General features: G+C 51.2%; 1 protein-coding gene across 3 annotated transcripts in view; it reads right to left on the bottom strand.

Annotated features, from left to right (window-relative positions):
* PNKD (PNKD metallo-beta-lactamase domain containing) overlaps positions 1 to 21,109 on the bottom strand; it is a 59,277-nt gene that overhangs the window by 13,389 nt on the left and 24,779 nt on the right. The window contains exon 1 of one of the 3 annotated variants that reach the window (XM_037029178.1): positions 6,195 to 6,555. The exons of the other annotated variants lie outside the window; for them this stretch is intronic. Within the exon in view, the coding sequence (XP_036885073.1) occupies positions 6,195 to 6,355 (161 nt within the window). The 5' untranslated portion in view covers positions 6,356 to 6,555. Of the gene's footprint in view, positions 1 to 6,194; positions 6,556 to 21,109 lie in introns of those variants that run through there. 3 annotated transcript variants of the gene reach the window in all.

The raw sequence follows: 21,109 nt of genomic DNA, 5'->3' as shown, positions 1-21,109 counted from the left end.
GCCCCCTAACCGCCTCCCTATGGAGGATAGTGGCGCGCACACAATGAAGCTCTTCTTCCCCTCCTCCCCAAAGGGCAGTCTCCCCGTCCTGGGCAGCCCGAGGCAGGCCTGGGAGCTTTCAAGTGTCTGCCCCAGCTAGGCCCCGGGCCCCAGCCTCAGGACGGCCCAGGGCAGGAGGGGAGCAGCATAAAGGGGGGTTCTGTATCCAACAGAATGACCTGGAAAGCCCCTATTGCCTGGGTCACCTATTTTGACCCCTCCCTCCCTCCCTCTGGTACTCCCTAAGTGACCCCCCTGCGCCATCCTGGTGAGGCCTCGGAGTACACCAGGACCCAACAGACAGGCCAAGGTGGTGAGGCCCCTGGTCAGGGAGCGTATTTGGGATTCTCCTCTCAGGCCCTGATGACTCCCGGACCCAAGGCCCAGGGTTTTGTTTGGTTTGGGTCTGTTTCTTTCAGCTTCCCACCCCTCCCCACTTCCCCCTACCCTCCTTCATTCCAATCCCGGGCCCTCTTGCTCCAGTCCTGCTCCCTGGGCTAGACCTATGGGGGTCCAGTGTGGTGGGAGGGATCAGGCCTTTGAAGACCTAATGCAGGAAGAACCCAGAATACACAGTGAGGGCCTTGCCTCTGACCAGCCACAGGGCATGCTTATGAAACCAAACCCAGAAATGGCTATCTGAGGGCCGAGGGCTTACAAGGCCACCAGACACACAGTTCTACCAGAGCAAGGGCCTGTGAGGGACACAGGGAGCAGCTTCACACTCTGCACGCTCTCAAACCTGGGGCAACTGGACAAGTGACGAGACAGCTGGAAGAACCTAGAGGGCGAGAGTTTCCCAAGGCCACCAGCAGGCCTGGCGGGGAGGAGGTGACTTTCCCACACCTGGGAGACGGGCAGTGCTGGCGAACGGCCAGAACACAGGCCTGCCCAGGAGATCACGGGGCCTGCGTCTGCAGTCTCCATGCCCACCCCGGGGAATGGTCTTCCACAGATTCCGACACCCTCTTCAGACCTCACCCGCCTGTCCCAGAGGGAGGAGGGGATGTTGCTGAGGCTCTCAGGGAGGACTAGAGGCACAGACGTTGCTAGCCACCTGTGAGTGGTATCTCAGTCCTGGCTGGGAGGCCTGCACTGGTTCGGTCTCCTTGCCCACAGTTCCAGGCCTCCTGCCTGCCTAGGTTTTGTTTGGTTTTTATTTGGGTCTGTTTGTTTTGGCTCCCTCCCCACCAACCTCAGGCCCTCTTTCCTCTTTCTTTCTTCTTTGAGATTCTACTTATTTATTTTTAGAGTGAGAAAAAAGGAGTGAGAAAGAGAGAGAGAAAAATCAGTGTGAGAGAGGGCAGTGACTGGGTGCCCTGTCTGGTGACTGAACCCGAAACCCAGGCATGTGTCCTGACTGGGAATTGAACTGGCAACCTTTTGCTTTCTGGGACAATGCCCAACAGAGCCACACCAGTCAGGGCTCAGGCCCTCTCAATCTAGTTCTGTTCCCTGGGCCAAGCTTTTCACTCATTCACTCGTTAAAAAGACATTTAGTGAGGGCCCACTCTTAGCCAAGAACCGCTCTTTCTGACGCTGGGACACAGCAGAGAACAGAGTGTCTTCCCTCGCGTGGCTCACATTCTGGCTGGGGGAGGAAATCAATAAACCAACAGACGAGGCAATTAGTCAACGATGTCAGAGAGAACAGCAGAGTCAGAGGGAGGTACAGAGGGTGCAGGTGTGGGGGTGCTGCTATTTTTGTGTGGAGTGTGTAGGGAGCCTCTCTAACCAGATAAAATTTGAGCGGAGGCCTGAAGGAGGGGTGGGGTGGCCAGCCATGTGGTCACCTGGCCATCTCCAGGCAGCAACGAAAGGGCTCCAAGTTGACACTACCTGGGAATGGTTGAGGGACAGCAAAGAGCCCTGGGTGGCCCAGGCAGAATGAGCAAGGAGAGGAGCAGAAAAGGTGAGATGGTAGATGGGAAGGTCACACAGGGCGTTTGAGCCATTCTGATGCCATCTGACCAGAGAAGCAACTCGTTCCTAAATTAAATGTTAACTGTTTCATTCTGGTGGGAGGTACAAAGGCCAACGGAAATGGTGCATTTAGGAGGCCAGGTGAAGATGAACTGTGGGTTGGCCCAGGGCAGGAGCCGTGGGGGTAGGGATCACTGTTCAGATTTTGGATGTATTTTGAAGGTGAGCTTTGAGAATACAACAAAATTTGACAGGCAGAGGCGTAGGGAGGAAGGGAGGTCTGACAGGCCCTCAGGTGGAAGTAAGGTGAGAGCTCATGGTCTGGGGAGGGTGGAATTGAGCAGACTTGGAGGGGGCGTCAGAGAGCCCCAAAGACCTGAGTGAGGGTGTGGACTCCATTCTGCAGGCAGTGTGGCTTGGAGAAGGGGCCACGAGCTCAGAGCCAGGGTCTACAGACTAACCCAGCAGCAGAGGGGAAGCTGGGTAGGGGAGAGCCAAGGGGCTGCTATGGATGCTGGGGCTACAGCTCACCAAGGTCCCAAAGGGCCACAGAAAGGAAAAGGCCGCTGCTCCCCTTCTGCAGGTTGTGCTATGGATGCCCAGCCCACTGCCTCTCCCAGACCTTAACTCAGCCGTGAGCAGGTGGGTCATTCATCCAAGGCCCTCAGCTCGGGATGCTTGTCACCCCTTGAAATCAAGCCAGTGGGTCTCCCAAGCCCCAGAGAAGGGGATTCCTCTCACAGAAGTGCAGCAGGCAAGGTTTGTCCTGGGACAGGTAGTTTTACTTGGATGAGGAAGGTTGAGAAAGATGTTTGCCCTGACCTGTGTGGCTCAGTTACTTGGTTGTCCTGCAAAAGCAGAAGGTTGCCAATTTGATCCCCAGTCAAGGCACATGCCTGAGTTATGGGTTCGGTCCTGGTGGAGGCCTGTACGGGAGGCAACTGGTTGATGTTTCTCTTTCTCCCTCCCTTCCCCCGATCTCTAAAAATAAATAAATAAAATAAGGAAGGAAGGAAGGAAGGTCGGTCTTCACCCAGGTGGGAAGAGGGGGCTTGGTCAGGGAGGGAGCAAGAGCTTTGTCAGCTAGGACTGTCCAGCCCCAAAGGCTGGCCAGTGGCCACCACTCACTCCCTCCGCTCTGCAAACATTCCAGCCCTGCACAGGCCGAGACTTGCTCCCCACTCAGCCCTGCTCTGCAGACAGAGGCTCTGCTCAGGACGATGTTCTGCAAACCACAAACCCCGCACCCACAACACTGAGAAGGCAAAGGGGCAAGAAGGAAGCTGGGGCATGAAGCAGGACATACACATGGGAGAGCCCATACTCTTTTTTATTCATACCTGAGGACACTTATATCAGTCGGTTGCTTTCTGTACACACCCAGGCCAGGGATTGGACCCGCCATCCAGGTATGCACCCTGACCGGCAACCCTTTGGCTAGGGGATGAAGTTCCAACCAACTGAGCCACACCAGCCAGGGCGAGAGCCCACACTCCTAACCCCAGGCTCTTTAAGCGTACCCTGCCACTCCTGGGGAATGTCTCATGCCGATTCCTGACACAGTTTGGGTCCCTGTTCACAGGCTCCTCCCCCTACTCCTTGAGAGCAACTCCCAGACTGCTCACATCTGTGATCCCACAGTCTCAACCCAGGGTGACCCAGGGAGGAAGGGATGAGGGGTTTCCTGATTGGTAGACGGGCAGGACAGGCTTGGAAGACAGGAATAGAACTACAAAGGAAGCTCCTGGGGAGCCTGCCTAGCACCAGGTTCCCTCCCACCCACCCCCTGCTACAGAAAGAGCAATTGCTAACACTTCCTGAGCGGGTACTACGAGTCGAGTCAGGCCCTGTGTGCGTACACGCAGTTTCATTTGATCCTCACAGGAGCTCCAGGATGCAGGTGCAATCACTGTGCTCATTGCACAGAGGCAAACAACTGAGGCGCAGTGAGGCTAAGGTCACCTGGCCGAGGCTTTGTCCAGGGTCACCAGGTTACTAGGCAACAAAGCTAGGATTCTAAAGCGGATTTGCCCAACCCCACATGCTATGTGCCTAACTAGTCTACACGTCGTCTCCCAGCCCCTGCAGAACCCCAGACGCATGTGCCTCCCTCAGGGCAGCCCAGATGCGCCCTCCACTGTGCCCAGTAATCCCCAACACAGCGGTGGTTGTGTCTGGGGAAAGCCCTTTATAAGATTGTCAAATGCCAGCGATTATCATCAGTTATGATGACACGAACCGTCTCTCCTCTTCCAGGCATGGACTTAGTACACCCAGTGCTGCGCCCCAGCCTCCAGCAAGCCCCCAGCAGACTCCTCTGTTTGTGGTCCTCACCGTCACTTGTTCGGGGCGCAGCGTGCCCATGCACTCTACCTCTCCCCATCCTGCCCTGTCCCGCCCCTCCCTCTCCATCCTTCCTGGAGGCACCCCCGCAGAGCAGCACCTGCTCTTTCCCCTCTGCCTGTTTCCGGCCCACACTCCCCGCCCCTGCCAGCAGCCCTCTGCCTCTCCCCCAGGGGACTGGCGCGATCGTTTCCCAGACCCTGGAGGGGCAGGATCTGGAACTCTGACTCCAGGCACGTCCTTCTGCTCTGCAAATTCGGGGAGTGGATGCCAAGGCTACCTTGAAATGCAGGAAACCCCCAGAACGGCTGGCTGCCAAAGACCGAGAGTTCCGAGTATGGGGACTGGGAAACTCCCAGATCCAAAATTCTAGGATAGAAATACCCAGGGCTCTGAGTAAGGCAACCTTGGGAGGGCTCATCTCGGTATTTCTGATTCCAGTTCCTTGTGGAAACTTCTGTTTGCTACTTCCTTAGGCCGTCTGAACAATGACTTCAGCACCACCAGTTCTGAAAGTTAGAAGTAGTTTAAAAAATCCCTCCCCCAGTGGAATTGTACAATTTCCAAAAAAAACCTTGTGGGGAGAAATGTGGTTTTTTTCCTTAACTCCAAATACAAAAACATTTAAATATTTATAAATCTACTGAATTGGATGCTATTAGCAGAGCAATGGTGACTTGGTCGGCGCATTACCGAGATGCGACCAACGTCTGTGATATCGGAAACGTGAATGCCCCAGAAGGCGCACACAAGACTCCGGGCACCGCCCCTCCCCTCACCCCCGCCCCCCGCGCCAACCCGACCCCGCCATATTTTTCCAGTTTCCCCCAGCTAGGCCCTTCCATCTATTTCTTAAACCGAGTGTGAGGAGAATCCTCGGGCTGAAGCTTCTGGGATGTCTGGGGTGGTCTAGGAAGGAGGAGAGAGTTGTGCAATGCCTTCTCCGAGCTCAGGAATTTCCCAAGCTCCCATCCTCCCCTGAAACTGGCATGGGGCACAGCTCCCACACTTCCCATCCCCAACATGCCTGTCCTGCCCCCTGGCTCTGCTAGTAGCAGAAAGGGGACAGGGACCCTAGGAAGCCTTCTTCTTGGGGTTCCTTCCCTGCCTCTCCGCGCCTCAGCGCACAACAGAGCTGCTTAGCCACCCTTGACTAGCCCGGGAAAGGGCAGAAGTAGGGGGAAGGGAAGAGTGAAAACGGGGTGGGAGGGGGAAGTAGGGGGGTGGGAGGGAGTGAGGATTTGGCGAAGGGGTCGTACAGTAAAAAGTTACTGGAGGTCAGCAAACCTTCACAGGTCGAGCAGAGTAAGTAGGGTCGAATTTCACAGCCCGGGGCTTCCCACATGGATAGGAGGATGGAACAGACTGACCTACCGAACTGTGACTCTCGCTTGGGACAGAAGGGCTTGTTCTGTGTGGTGGGGAGTTGGGTGATTGGGACAGGGGCAGAGACACGTGGAAGGGAGCTGGCGGTTTCAAATGACACTTGGATGGCTCGCAACATTCCATCTACCCTGCACCTGCCGCCCATCGGGGCCTTCCCGACCCGGGATACTGCACCCACCCTCCTTTTCCAGCTCCCTTGTCTCCGGCTCCTCACCTGTCTCTTTCCTCCAGAAGTCCTCTCACGCCCCATTTCTGGCCACCCGGGCCTGCCCCTCCAATCCTCCTTTCCCAGCCCATACCAATCTTCCAAACCCCTAACTTCTCTTTCTCCCCATATCAATGCTTTCTCTAGCCCGCCTCTCCGATCGCTCCTCTCTGAACCTGGGCCCCCCCGCCCTTGCCCCGTACTACCCCAAGCCCCCCCGCGCCCGCCGCGGATCAGTCCCCTTTCCCAGCGAGGCCGCTTTCCCGAGCTCCGCACCCCGCCGGAGCCCTGCACTGACCCGATACGGAAGAGTAGCCGCTTGCTGCGCGCCATGAACAGGCCGCGGAGAGTCCGCCGCGCTCGGCAGCTGCGGGGGCTCAGGAGCAGAACGAGGACAAGCAGCAGCAGTCCGCAGCTGGCGACCCACAGGCACGGCGCAGGCCAGGCTTGCCAGGCCATGCTGGGGGCAGGCGCCCGCCGCGGCTCGCGGGGGGCGGGGCGGGGCGGGGCGTTGCTGGGCAACGGCCGGGCTCAAGCCCCCACACGGGAAACCTAGGGGGTTCGGGCCCCGCCCCCTGCGCCCGCAGGCTGGGGGGTGTGGGGAGCCGTCTGGCCCCGCCCCTCCATTGATTCGTGCTTGAACGCGCCTCCTAGCCACCCTCGCTGGGTCCGGAGAACACCTTGGAAGCCTCGGGGTGTAGGTGGCCTGGCCCCGCCCCCGCCGCCGGCTGGGAGGCGGGACGGAGCGGGCCGGGGAATCTGTGCCAGTCGCGGTCCGCGTTCGCCCGAGTCCTGCGAGGGGCCCTAGGCTTCCAGCCTGCTCGCCGCACAGCTCGCACCTTCCCCCTAGAGGACCCTTGGGGGAGGTCCTGGAATGAGACTCTTGACCGGAAACCTTAGACTCAAACTTTCTCAGCTGGACGGAACTTGAGAGATCACGTGGGTCAGCGCTCATTTACTCATTTATTCATTCACTAATTACTTTTCTACGTCCTCCTACGTGCCAGGCACCGTGCTAGGCTCTGAGGATTCGAGGGTCAAAGACACACAGTCTCTGTATTCTTGGAGCCTACCGTCAAGAATCTGATAAGAGAAACCGAATAAGCTGACAAACATAATTATGTGTTATATGCATTTACATTTATATACACATTGACATATATGTACATGTTCTATATACATACACATGTACGTGTGTGTGATTAGGGAGCGATGATATGGAGGACGCAAGACCAGCTTAAATGGGGGGAGGCCCTCCCTGTACAGGTGACATGTAAACCATCCCCTGAAGGATAAGAGGCCACAGAGGCTCAGATGACATGACCAAGGTTATGCAGCAATGGGTGGCAGAGACAGGACTAGGACCAAAATATTCTGACTCCTAAACCCTGTAGGATTTCCACATCACTAGCCACCACCCAGCCCCCACTGTTAAGGTCTATGGGATGGAAGTAGATGTAAGGGCATGTGTGGCGACATCTACAAATTTGGGCGAACCAGAGCTGTGGCCAGGCTCTGGCTCCAGCCTTAGCCCTGAGCCAGCGCAGGAAGGGAAGGAAACTGTGCAAAGAGTCAAGTTAGCTCTCTCCCCCACGGGAGATGGCGGAGGGAAGCAGGTGAGATGGTGCTTTCGCCTTCTTCCCTGTGACCTGTGCTCTAGCCTGAGGGAGGCCAGATTACCTAACCCCCAAGTCTCCAGTGTGGAGAGTATAGAAGTATAGAATCCTCATGCACAATGAATTGCACCTTGACCCCCAAACCCAACAGATGGGTTAAATCATCTGCAAACTGAACTGTAATCCCAACACCTAATCCTGGGTTTTATTCAGAAACCCCAGAGGTGAAGTTTCTCTTATGTGGATACATCTTGAGGGCACGAGCCTCTCTATGGCCTGCTCCCTCCCTGTCTCCTTGCCTGCAATTCAGCTTCCTCTCAGTGCCTGACACATAAAGGGCTCTCAGCAAGCAAAACAGAATTGAACTGAACCCCTTTCCTTGGCTTCCCTGCTTGTGTGCTGCCGAGCAGGCAGAGGGGGAGACACGCTAATTTGCAGAAAGTTCTTCTAGGCTAGGGAGCTCCTACGTCTCTAAGTCTGTGTTGATACATGTAGAGTGAAGAATTATAAAGCCTCATCGAGATGTGGACACACCTTTCTGCAGATAAAGCTGTGTCAGGCATTATATTGAGAAATTAAAACATAGTCCATGTCATCTGGAACAGGAAATGCAGGCTCAGGCATTGGCCAGCAGAGAATACAGACAGATTGAATTATGATCTCAAACCACACACACACATTAACAAGATTACAGATAACAATCTGGGACCCATCTGTAAAACACCTACAGCCAGGACAGGGCTGGGGATAAGGGGTGAGGGCGGATACTTCAGGGCACTCCTGCAGGCTCAGGAGTCCAATCCTCCCCTCTGGACTGTTCTGACAGACTCTGCTGCAAATCTGCTTCTGTTTCACCTCCCTCCCGCGGGAATGTCCCGTGCCTGCCAGACGGATGCCTCATTTTCACTCCCTCCTGCACTCTGCACCTTATAAATACCTAAAGCTTTGTATTTTGCTTGAACCCATCACGTCATTTCACACCCTCCTGACTTTGCACATGCTGTGCCTTCTGCCTGGAGTACTGTTCCTTCTTCATTCCCCAGAACTCAGGCCAGGTGTGCTCTCTTCAAGAAAGCTCGTCTCTGACATTCCCATGCCAGCACGGGCTTAAGCAGGGATGCCCAACTCAAGGAGCACAGGCTGCATGCGGCCCAGGATGGCTATGAGTACGGCCCAACACAAAATTGTAAATTTACTTTAAACCTTTTTTGTTCGCTCATCGGTTTTCGTTAGTGTTTGTGTATTTAATGTGTGGCCCAAGACAACTCTTCTTCCAGTGTGGCCCAGAGATGCCAAAAGGTTGGAGACCCTGCAGGCATGCCCCGCCCTTGGGCCCAGTCTAGGACTTGCACATACAGTGGAGTACTTCGATGGCTCATGCAACACCCCCACACTATAGGGTTTTTTTTTTTACATGTTTATCTCAGAGTCTAGAGTTTTGGAGATTTTATCATTCTCATTAAGAATAGGAACTATGAGCCCTGGCTGGTGTGGCTCAGTAGACTGAGCGCCAGCCTGAGAGCTGAAAGGTCACTGGTTCGATTCCCAGTCGGGGAACAGGCCTAGGTTATGGCGCCAGATGCCCAGCTGGGGGCGTGTCACTATGGACCAGCCTCATTACTCCTCAACTGGCCAACCCATTTCTACCTCAGGGACTTTGCTCACACGCCCTCCACTTGAAGCACTTTCCCCCCAATTCTTTGACTCAGTATGGTGGCTTGTGAACAGGCAGTCAGAACAAGGCTGGTGGCTGCCCGTATTTTATAACATTTGGGAAGGGCATAGGAGGGCCATGTCTGGGGACCCGCGCACTCCAAGTCTTTGCCCATGACCTCCTCCCATGAGTGGCTTGGGTGGGGGAGGTACTGCCAAGGCTAAGGTCTGCTTCTGTGACTCTCCTAGGGGGAGACCCACTAATAACCTGGGTCAGGCGACTGGCAGTCCCGCATATCTTGCCTGTGACGTGGTCGTATTAGAGCTTAACTCACAGAGAGCAAGCCTCCTTCCGGGTTCCCGGGGTGGGGGTGGGGATTCTTGAGCCTGTCCCTTGTCCCCTTGCCATATTAGCCTGTCTGTCCCTGGTGTCTGAATCCTGCCTTCCCGACTGGCCTGGAAGCCCCGCTTAGGATGCAGAGACCGCCTTCATCTTTGCATCATAGCTCAAGCTTGATGCCTGGTGCTTGGCAGGCATTCAGAAGACCAAGGTGATGGTGGTGATGATGGTGAGGACGACAACAATCACCCAGTCATGAGGGAGATGAGATGATTGGAACTGTTTGAATATTAGAGACAAGAGACATTGTGTTGGACCAGGGTAGAGAAGTTCAGTTTAGAAAAGGTAGCCAAGTGCAGAAGTGGTGGATGGGCTCATCTGGCCTCTGCCCAGCCCAGCCCCGCTCACATCTGCCCGTCCCCTCACCTGCTGGCCCTGCCCCGAGCTCCCCAGCTCATGGCAGGCTTCCCTCCGAGCGGCTGTGCCGCACACCCCAGAAGCCTGGTTTGCTTGGGAATAAATGCCCCCGACATCCTCTGCCTTTTCACACCTTCACCTTTGTCAGGTGCTGTTCCAGGTCAAGATCATGGCTCCTCCTTCCCCATTGGCAAACTTCCCTCCACCCCTCGTCACCAGTCCAGCCACGGACCCAGTCCAGGCTCTGCGGAGTTAGACACTGTTTTTAGTCTTCCTGCCTGATTCCTGCCATCAGGTAATTCCATCAAGCACAGCTCCTTCACCACTTTAGGTCAGAGGTTCTCAACTTTGGGGAATCTAGGAACCACACAGGGAGCGTGTTACCACACAGGATCCTGCGCCCCTGTCCCGGAGAGTCAGACTCAGTAGGTCTGGCTGGGGCCCAGGAACCTTGGTTTTGCCTTGGCCTCAGTTCCTGGGCTCAATACCAAGGCCTTCACAATGCAGTTCAACAGCCCACTCACATGGTCACACCCTGGATTTCCCTGGAACTTTCTACCTCTGAGATCCTACACCCCAGTGTCCCTGCCCTGACCCCTTCACCCCCACCACACACATGCCCCCACCTCCAGCCCCTCACACCATTTGTTTCCTTCCACCCCTTCAGCCCCTGCAGCCTACATGGCTTCCCTCTCCTCGAGAACTTGGGCTCATCTCTTGAACCCTCCCCAGCTGTCAGCGTCCTCGCTCCCTGTCCCTCCAACCGTAGCCTACCTGCCTCCAGACCTGCCTGGGCCAACCCGACAGCCCACCATTTCCGATCCAACCTCAAGGACAGGCTGCAGGGAGCGACTGTCCCCTGTGAGTGAGGGCCTCTACAAATCTGGCCCTCCTGTGACCCTCCAGGCCAGTGCTGGGCAGTGCTTTCATTTGGCTGAGGTCTCTTCTCATGGTCCACGCTTGTTTTTGGAAACCTCAGGTCCAGCTCCTACTCAGCCAATATCCTTCTTAGAGGAAATCATATCGATGCCCACCTACCCCTCTATAAACTTTGCTACTTACATTGGAATTTTTAGGAGACGTACCATTGGTCTCTCTTGCTCATGTCTTCAAGTACTGTTTTTCCTGGCGGCCACTTTTCCTCATCATATGAACAAGGTCGGTTGTCCCTTTATAGATTCTTGAATCCCTTGGGTCCCTTTATAGATTCTGTTCTGCCTTTATCTCAACATAACTAGTTTCCTAAAAGTCTGCCTCCCTGGGTGTGGTAGATTGTATTTTGGTCCTCAAGTCTTAGTCTGTCCCTGTGATACAAAATACACCCTCTACCATGTGACGACACACCATTTCCATGAAGGTGAAATACATTTCCCCACGCCACTGGGGTGGGCTTGGTTTCATAACTTGGCTTTGGCCCATGGAATGCTAGCAGATATGATACAAAGCAGAAGTCTTAATTACGTTACTGTGGGTTACTTGGCCTCTGCATCTGTGCCTTTCGCCATGAGAACATCCCTCGGGTAGCTGCTAGTCTAGGGAGGATGAAAGACAAACGGAGCTGGCTGGGCCCTGCCCACAGCTTGGAAGTCAGCCCAGCCCAGCAGAGCCCAGCCTGGATCAGCAGAAACCCAGCCTACCCACAGATGGGTGCGAGAGAGATACATGCTTATTGCTGTATGCATCCCAGTTTTGGGTCTGCTTGTAACACAGCGCTATTGCAACAATAGCCGACGAAGACAGTGGGAAGCAGACAGGTTGGTTGTTATTGGTGGTGGGAAGACATGTGATTGGATTGCTGACTCAGTGTTTGGAGAAGAGCAGTCTGGGCCTGCGCCTCACAGAGCGAGTTGGATAAGTTCCAGGTGGATCCAAGTGCTGAGGGCGTACAATTAAACCTTACATGTCAGAGGGAAATTAAGTACATGTCCACCCTCTGACGGTGGAAGGCTTTCTCAGCCTAAAAGCAATAAAAGTTGTTTCCTGATTTTCTTTTTAGGCATGTATTACTCTTAAACTCAGACACGAGGCAACAGACCTAAAAAAGAATTAGTCTTTCAGCTACTTAAAAAAAAATGTTAACCTTCTACATCAAAGGTCCCCAACCTTTTTGGCACCAGGGACATTTTTCCACAGGCTGCGGGGGACGGGGGGTGGCGCGGTCAGGAGGCTGAGCTCAGGCCAGCATCCCCCAAGGCCAGTTCCTAACAGGCCACAGACTGGCACCAACTGTGGCCTGGGGGTTGGGGACACCAGTTCTGTATATTAAAACATGCACATACATGGAAAAGCAAAAAAAAAATTGTGGAAAATATTTGCCTCAAATTTGTGAGTTAATCTACTTAATATAAAAAGAGCTTAGCCTTAGCTGGTGTGGCTCAGTGGACTGAGAGCTGGTGTGCGAACCAAAAGGTCGATTCCCAGTCAGGACACAGGCCTGGGTCGCGCAGGCCAGGTCCCCGGTGGGGGGGACTGTGAGAGGCAGCCAATCCATGTGATTTCTCACACATCAGTGTTTCGCTCCCTCTCTTTCTCCCTCCCTTTCCCTCTCTCTGACAACAAAGAAATAAAATCTTTAAAAAATAAAAGTTAATAAATAAAATCTTAATAAAGATTAAAAAGACCGTCAATGAGAAAACACAAAGACCCCAATTAGTAGGGGCACACATAAATGGCTCGCTCGTATGTGGAAAAAAATCATGCCTTAGAAGAATCTAGAAAATGCAAGCTAAACAATGAGATATTTACTTCATCAAAACAACAAAAATTAAAAACTAACAAAATCCCGGAGGTGTTTAAGAACACGGGGAGATGGGTAGTACACACTGCTTGTGGCGGTGCCATTGGTACAATTTTCCTGATGCAATTTCCAGTATGCATCAAGACTTTAAGAATATTCACCCTTTGACTCACAGATTCTCTTTTAGAGATGCCCCCTAGAATCAGCCCTAAGGGACATCGTGCGGAGTGTGCACAGGGCGAGACTGTGTGCCCAGCCCGCAGGTCGGGCAGGAAAGAGGCAGCTTCTGTGCGTCTCTGAGCAGGCTTGAGACAGCGTTTGCACCTGCAACCCAGTGTGTGGTGTGGTCCTGGGCCTGGAAATGGACACGCGGGACACGACTTGAAGGAAGACGGTGGAATAAGAACTGTATCAATGTTAACTTCCTAGTTTTGATACTGACACCGTAATTAAGCAAGATGTAAACCTGGGGAAATTAAGTGGCGGTTATAGGGAACCTCCTTGTACTTTTAGCAAATATTTTGTAACTCTGAAATAACGTCAATATAGAAAGTTTTTTAAAAACTAGAATTTGCCCTAGCTGGTGCAGGTCAGTGCACTGAGCGCTGGCCTGCGAACCAAAAGGTTGCCAGTTCGATTCCCAGTCAGGGCACATGCCTGGGTTGCAGGCCAGGTCCCCAGTGAGGGGTGTGTAAGAGGCAACCACACACTGATATTTCTCTCCCCCTCTTTCTCCTTCCCTTCCCCTCTCTCTAAAAATAAATAAAATCTTTTTTAAAAAACTAGAATTCACACAAATAGAATTGTGTTTATATGTTCATAAAGGTGTTTTTTTTTTTTAATACGAGTGTGGCAGATCCTGCTGGTTTAGTCCATTCTCCACTCCCCTTTTTTCCTTGATGACCCCCCCTTTGCCAGCTGTCCTATGAACTGCTGTAGTTTCCAGGTTAGACCCACTCCAGCCCCCGTGGGTGGTCCTGATGTTCCCAGCCAGCTGGTACACTCATCACCTAACCAAGTGATTAGTTATACCCGGGAATGTGACCCAATACTTGCCACCAGATCATAAGAGCAAATGCGGATATTTATATACAACAAATCATCAGGCCCAGTTCTAAGTGCTTTACACAGGTTAAGTCTCATCTCTCCTAAGAGCCCTGTGAAGCAAACACGGTTATAATTCCCTTTGCACAGATGAGAACATTAAGGCTCCGAGAAATCAAGACAATTACTCTGGGTTGCACAGCTGGGAGATGAAGAGTGAAACAGGCTGGAGGCCTTCTGGAGAGGTTTTCCTAGTTGTTGAAAAGGGATATAATAGAACCACGTTCTTTTCTTGCTCCAGGATGCCGTCACTTGCTGGTTTTAGGTCCCTGAGGGAGCAGTTGAAGAGGCTATTCAAGCCCTGCCTGCGTATTACAGTTAGTATGAGCATTGTTCCAATACACCAAGGTGGTGGATTTGGTCCCCGGGTCAGGGCACATACAAGAAGCAACCAATGAATGCATAAATACATGGAACAATGAATCGATGTTTCTCTCTCACTTTCTCTCCCTCTCTAAAAAAAAAAAAAAATTTAAGAGGGTACTCCAATACACTGAAGAAGGCAGAGCAAAAATGGTGTAGAAGCAACGTCCCTGAAGACATAACCGAGCCCCTGAACTAACCAGCCTGGGTTACCCTGACCCTGGATTTCTTATTACATGAGATAAAAATTGTTTTGATTGCCCTGACTGGTGTGGCTCAGTTGGTTGGGTATCATCCTGCAAAGCGAAAGGCTGCCGTATCGATTCCTGACCAGGGCACATGCCTGGGTTGCAGGTTCAGTCCCCAGTCAAGGCCTGTACAAGAGGCAACCAACTGATGTTTCTCCATCCCTTCCTCTCTCTCTAAAAATAAATAAACAAAATCATTAAAAAATTGTCCTTATTGTGTAGGCCACTTTTAGTTGTTGATTTTTTTTTTGATACTTGCAGCCAAAAACACTCAAGCTAGTACTTGGGTAAATTTTACACTTTAACATAAAGTGCAGGAAAAAAACAGGATTCAAATTTTGTATAATTGATAAGGCAGCTAAAATAAAAATGCATAGAAAAAAATTTTAAGGGACCTTTGATGGCCTCCCAGGGCATCACTTATTTATTTTTCTAGACTTAAAAATATTTTCTGACCTATAATAAAAATGTATTACTATTTTAATAAAAGTATAATTTTTATAAATCAGTGAAAGTATTCCTCCTTGCTCTCTCTACTTCTTACTCCCCATCCAGTTCAGGCCACTCACCTGAGCCTCTGCGCCCACCATTCCATCCGAGTTTGGCTCCAATGCCTTCAACCTCAAGCTCACTTGTGTCACCTACCCTCTGGGCAGAGCCCTCTTCTTGCTTGGCCTCCCCTGTCTTGGTCTTTTCTGGTTCCCTTCTCACGTCCCTTACAAGCTTCTGCTGCTGCGTCAGCCACGTGCCCAGGCTCCCCAGAATTCATGACTTGGTCTTTCCTCTTCTCGGTCTACATTCACTGCTTCTTCTGACTTAGCTATTAACGTCCACCCTAACTTCCCTCTTGAGTTCCAAATCTAAATGCCCATCTTCTTCCTGTTTTCTGCAGTGGTGGGGCAGGTGTAGGAGAGTCCCAGTCTCTCTGCAAAAGGGACTGATCGTCTGCACGTGCGGTGTTAGTGACTTTTGTGTCATTCGTCTGTTCCTTGTGGGTGCTCAGACGGTTTATGCATGAATGCCCAGGGTGTGACCCTTCCCTTCCCAGTGCCGTCACCCAAATTTGGGTCCTTGAGCCCTAATACCCGGTCCATTACAGGCCCCTTCAGCCCCCGTGCATCTCATCACAGAGTTGTGAGAGCCTCTGAAAGCCCAGGACTGAATCACATCTGCCCCCTGCTCAGAGCCAGTGTCTACGCAGCCCAGCTCTCGGGGCTCAATTTAACGCTGCAGCCGCAGCCCAGTTTCCCGGTGTTTTGTGCTCTCACTTCTGTCACGTGCCCCTGTCAGTCAGCCCGCTCCGGCCGCTGTCCCGCCACACCTGCCCTGCCACACCTGGGAAAACCATTTAAGGCATATTTCTCAAGGTACCTTCTGCCCCAGCACCCCTGAGGGGCTCTAAATCACTCCCAGGAGTGGCTGTATCTCATTAAGGCTTGGATTCGCCTCCCGGCAATTCTGCGGGCTCTCCCAGGGGAGGAAGGGCAGAGGTGAGCTCGGTCCCCAGGGAGATTAACCTGCCCTACCTTTCAATGCAGCAGCCCCTTTAAAGCTAAAAATAAGTTCAATCTCCTCTTTCAAGCCCTTTTTGATCACCACAGCTCTTGCAATGCTGGTCACTACCCCATCTCCGGACCCTGGAAAAATGTCTGTCACTTGGTTGTCAAAAAGAAATAAACACTTTGGAAAGTAACCCTCACCCCGTTCTACTGGGAATGATGGAGGAACCCAGGTGGTGGGGAGCTCTATCTCCTTTGCAGGACTGTGGCTTCCCTGCGGGCAGAAGCAGTGCCCTGTGCGTCCCGGTCTGCCCACCCCGCTGCCTGGCACCCTGCTTGCAAAGTAACAAGGCTTTGCTGGGTTGAGGGGGGAGGAAGAATGGAACGAGCGTGCGTGGGGTCTGCTGTGCCCCAGGCCTGCATCGCACCCTGGCCACTGTTGTTTCACCATCCCGACAACTCCGTAAGGAAGCAGATGCTGTCCTCAGGTCAGAGATGAACAACTGAGGCTCAGAGAGGCTAACTGATGTGCCCTAGCCAGGGCTAATGAGTGACAGAGCCAGAATTCAGTCCTGGTTTTATCTAACCCCAAAGTGCAGGCTCTTTCGGCTGATACTGTGCTGTCGGCAGGGTAGGGGGTCTGCCAGGAAACAGATAGCAGCTCACATTGGTAACTGGGAGGCAGTTTTATGTGAGGGCTAATCTACTAGGGTTGAGCAGGGCATAGGAGACTTGAGGGACAGCACCCTTCCCCGGGGCTAGTGACATTGGGGCTCTGTCAGCACCTCTAAGCCTGATAGGTGAAGGGAGGGAGCAGTTATGGAACCCGGAAGGGCGGAGCTGTGTGGCCAGGGCCCCTGACTCAACCCCTCTGGTTGAGGGGTGAGGCAGCCTTGGTGACCCTCCAGGGAGGGAGAAGAACAAGCACCCAGACGCCATGGCTCCTCGCCTCCTCCCCTCTCCTGAGGAGCTCTCCCTGGGCCCAACCCTACTGAAGATGGACGACGAAGAGCCCACTGTCGTGTCGGCACTGGCCAGCTCCGAGCACAGCAGAGAAAGATGGAGATGGGCAGGGGGGCAAATGGAAGATAGCCAGCAGACAGGCTAAAGAAGATATGTGGGTTTGGGTGGCTGTGGGCAGGGCTGACTGACCCTTCAGAGGTGGAGGTTGGCCATCACCTTTTACCTGGTAGTCCAGACAGCCTGGAAATGCCCTCCTTGCTCTCTTGTGCAAGCCCCCACCAGCCCATTCTCCACTCAGAGCTGGAGGTTTTCTTAAAATATGACCCAAGTCATGTCCTTCCGCTGCACAAAACCATTCAATGGCTTCCATATAGGATAACTAACATCCAAAATTTTTAATGATCTCCAAAAGTCCTGCTGATCTGGCCCCTGCCCACCTCCCTAGTTTCCTCCTAGGCCACACCCCCGAATTCGCTGGTCTCCAGTCCCCAGCCACATGAGTCTTCTTGAAGTTTCCAGAACGCCCCAAGCTCTTTCATCTTGCCAGTGACCTCCTCCACCACCTTCACGTAGCACATTCCTTCAGTGGAAAGTGGCGGCAACATGCCTGCACTAGTATCTGCTGCTGCCCACTCCTGACCCCTGTACTGCAAGCTCCAAGAGGGCAAGAGCTGTATTTATTTCATGCACTCCTGTCTCCCCACTGCTTAGCACAGTGCCCAGCACATTGTTGAGTTGGCCCCGCAGAAATACTTGCTGAGCCTTGACTGGTGTAGCTCAGTGGATTGAGTGTCAGCCAACGAACCAAAAGGTTCAATTCCCAGTCGGGGCACAGGTCTGGGTTGCAGGCCAGGTCCCCCGCTGGGGGCGTGCAAGAGGCATCCAGTGGATGTTTCTCTTCTCTCACACATCAGTGTTTCCCTCTCTTTCTCCTTCCCTCCCCTCTCTCTAAAAATAAACAAAGAATTGTGAAAAACGCTTGCTGAATTTGTAGTAAGTGATTGGATTGGAGCCCTGGCTTTGCCTTTGCTGTGAGCCCATGAGTCTCGTGCTTTAGTGCTCTGAGCTAACCTTCTTTTTAAATGAAGTGTTCCTTGTGGAGAATTTAAAACGCCTCAACAAAGAGAAGAAAACAGTATAATGAAATGTGTCTCATGTACACATTTCCCAGCTTCAACACTGGTCGACTGGTGGGCTAGGTTTTTTTATCTGTAGATGAGGAAGATTAGGGTGACTTTCACATGTTTTCACCATGACTCACAATGAGAAAGGTGTTTTATATCCAGACCCACATCAAATACATACGTAAATAAAACTAAAACAAAGTCACACAGAATAATAAGGCAGGAATTCTAGGTACCTACGGGGGATTGGTTTCAGGACCCACCGGGAATGTCCAGGTCTGCAGATGCTCACGTCCAGATGCTCTGCAGATGCTTACATAAAATGAGGTGGTGTCTGCACATAACCTACACGACCCTTCCACACACTCGAATTATCTCTAGATCACTTATAATGCCAAATACAATGCAAACAGTTGTTATACTGTGTTGTTTCGAGAACAATGGCAAGGAAAAGGTCTGCACACAGTATACATCAGCAATAGTGTAACGTTTTAGTTTCTGTGTATTTCCAACCTGCGGTTGGCAGAATCCCCTAACGCTTCGGAAACTGAGGCTACGGAGGGCTGTCTGTACCGCTTATATTCTGATTTTTTTCTAGTCTATTTTTACAAATGTTCCTATGACCCACTTAGTTGATTCCACGAATGGGTCACGTCCAGCAGTATGGAAAACACCGCACTGAAAGATCTTCCCTTCCACCTGTCTAGAATAGGGTTAGGGTTCCCCCTTTTCTTGCCAAGTGATGATAGCCAGATCCTGCCCTCTAGTGGTCACATGTGGAAACTGATTGTGTCCTCATTGAAATAATGTTTAATTTGGGAATAAATTCATCTCAGTAAAAAGTACTGAGTGCAGGCCCTAGGGCAGGCATCTGGGGGGTGAGTCCAAGATGAATTATGACATAGACTCTGACCTCTATAGTCCTCCCTGAATTGATGACCGCAGCTGCTACCAATAACTGCTACTGGTCTGAATTGTCCAATATGGTAGCCACTAGCCATACATAATTATTAAGTAGTACTTGCAATATAGTTAGTATGACTGAGGAATTAAATTTTAAAATTATTTAACTTTAATTCATTTAAATTTAAATATAAACATTTAAACTTGCCCTGCCTGGTGTGGCTCAGTGGATTGAGTGCTTGTCTGTGAACCAAAGGGTTGCTGGTTTGATTCCTAGTCAGGGCACATGCATGGGTTGCAGGCCAGGTCCTCAGTAGTGGGCACGCAAGAGGCAACCACACACTGATATTTCTTTCCCTCTCTTTCTCCCTCCCTTCCTCCCCTCTAAAAGTAAATAAATAAAATCTTTTAAAAAATTGAAACTTGTTTAAAGAAAAAAGTTAGTTACCTAGAGGATAGTTTCCATAAGACAGTCAGCTGATTTCTCAAAAGAAACTTTGCAGGCAAGAAGGGACTGGCAAGAAATACTCAAAGTCATGAAAAGCAGGGACCTACAGCCAATATTACTCTATCCACCAAAGATATCATTTAGAATCTAAGGGCAGATAAAGAGTTTCCCAGACAAGAAAAAAATAGAGGAGGTCATCATCACCAAACCATTATTACATGAAATGTTAAAGGGACTTACTTAAGAAAAAGAAGATCAAGACTATGAACAGTAAAATGGCAAAAATACTTATCTACCAACAATTGAATCTAAAAATCAAATTAAGCAAACAAGAACAGAGACAGAATCATGGATACAGAGAATGTCTTCATTGTTGTCAGATGGGAGGGGTATGTGGAGAAAGGAGTGAAGAGGTGAGGGGATTAAGAAGTACAAACAGGTAGTTACAGAATAGCCATGGGGATGTAAAGTACAGCGTAAGAGATGGAGTAGCCAAAGAACCTATATGGATGTGATCCATGGTGTGGGGATTGCCTGAGGGTGTGGGGGGTGCTGGGCGGAGGGGGCACCGGGAGGAAAAATCAGGACAATTGTAACAGCATAATCAATAAAATACAATTTAAAAAATATTCTGAAACTAAAAGAAAACGAAACTTGTTTCATTTACTGGAAAGTGAAATATGTTTGATTTACATATAGAACCTAGGTAGGTGACTCTCCTTTTTCAACTGTACATTTCATAAAATCTAAATAAACATTCAAAGGAGATAAAATACAAAAAGATTAAATAAGTAAATATGCAATATTTCTGATGAAAGCCTAATGCCCAAATTGTGACGTGTGTAATTCTAACTCACCACATTTTAGACTCAGCATGAAAGAGTCTCATTCATGTTTTATACCAGTTAAATGGTAAAAATAACATTTCAAAATATGTTGGATTGCATAAATAGATTACTAAAATTATTTTCACCTGATCCTTTTTACTTTTTAAAAAAGATGTTATTTATTTATTTATTTGAGAGAGGAAGGGAGGGAGAGAGGGAGGCACCCCTGTGTGGCTGCCTCTTGCATGCGCCCCTTACTAGGGACCTGGCCCATGACCCAGGCATGTCCCCTGACTGGGAATTGAACTGGCGACACTTTGGTTCACAGGCCAGCACTCAATCCGCTGAGCCACCCCAGTCAGGGGCCTTTTTACTTTTTAAATGTGGTTACTGGAAAACTGAAATGACTTATGTGGCTCACAGGCATTTCTCGACATTATCGAGTACAATGAATCTTTGGGGGTTTCCCCCCTTGTGTTCTTTCAATATTCTGGTTAGAGAAAGGTGCCCACTTCCTATTTCCACTGGACCGCACTCACAGGGCTGGAGGTTCTTCTGATATTCCTCCTTCCTGCCCCTCCCATGCACCTTGCATCCTCCTTGAGGTGGAGGAATATGCTAGAACCCTCATTCAGACTAGGGTGAGGCTGGAGATGTGAATTAGAAGTTAAGTGTTGGACGTACTGAGGTTGAGATGCCTTTGACTTGACTGCTCAGAGTGTGGTCCACGCAGCAGCAGCATTACCCGGACCTTGTGCGCAGTGCAGACTCTCAGCCCCACCCCACCGGAATTCTGCTTTCTAATTCTGCATTTAAAAGCAGAATTTGCATTTTAACAAGATCCCCATGCGATTTCTTTGGATATTCAATTTGAGAAGCAGTCTCCTACTGGGTAGCCAAGTGGAGAAATGGGTGGCAGTTCTCTGATTGCTTTTCCTTGCTCAGTGACGTAGGAAGCAAGGTCAAAGCTG

This window comes from Sturnira hondurensis, unplaced genomic scaffold (assembly GCF_014824575.4).
Source record: "Sturnira hondurensis isolate 20B ecotype Veracruz unplaced genomic scaffold, ASM1482457v3 Scaffold0020237, whole genome shotgun sequence".
Classification (NCBI taxonomy): Eukaryota; Metazoa; Chordata; class Mammalia; order Chiroptera; family Phyllostomidae; genus Sturnira; species Sturnira hondurensis.
Note: the sequence above shows the minus strand (reverse complement) of the source record. Positions and strands in the feature narration are given on the sequence as shown.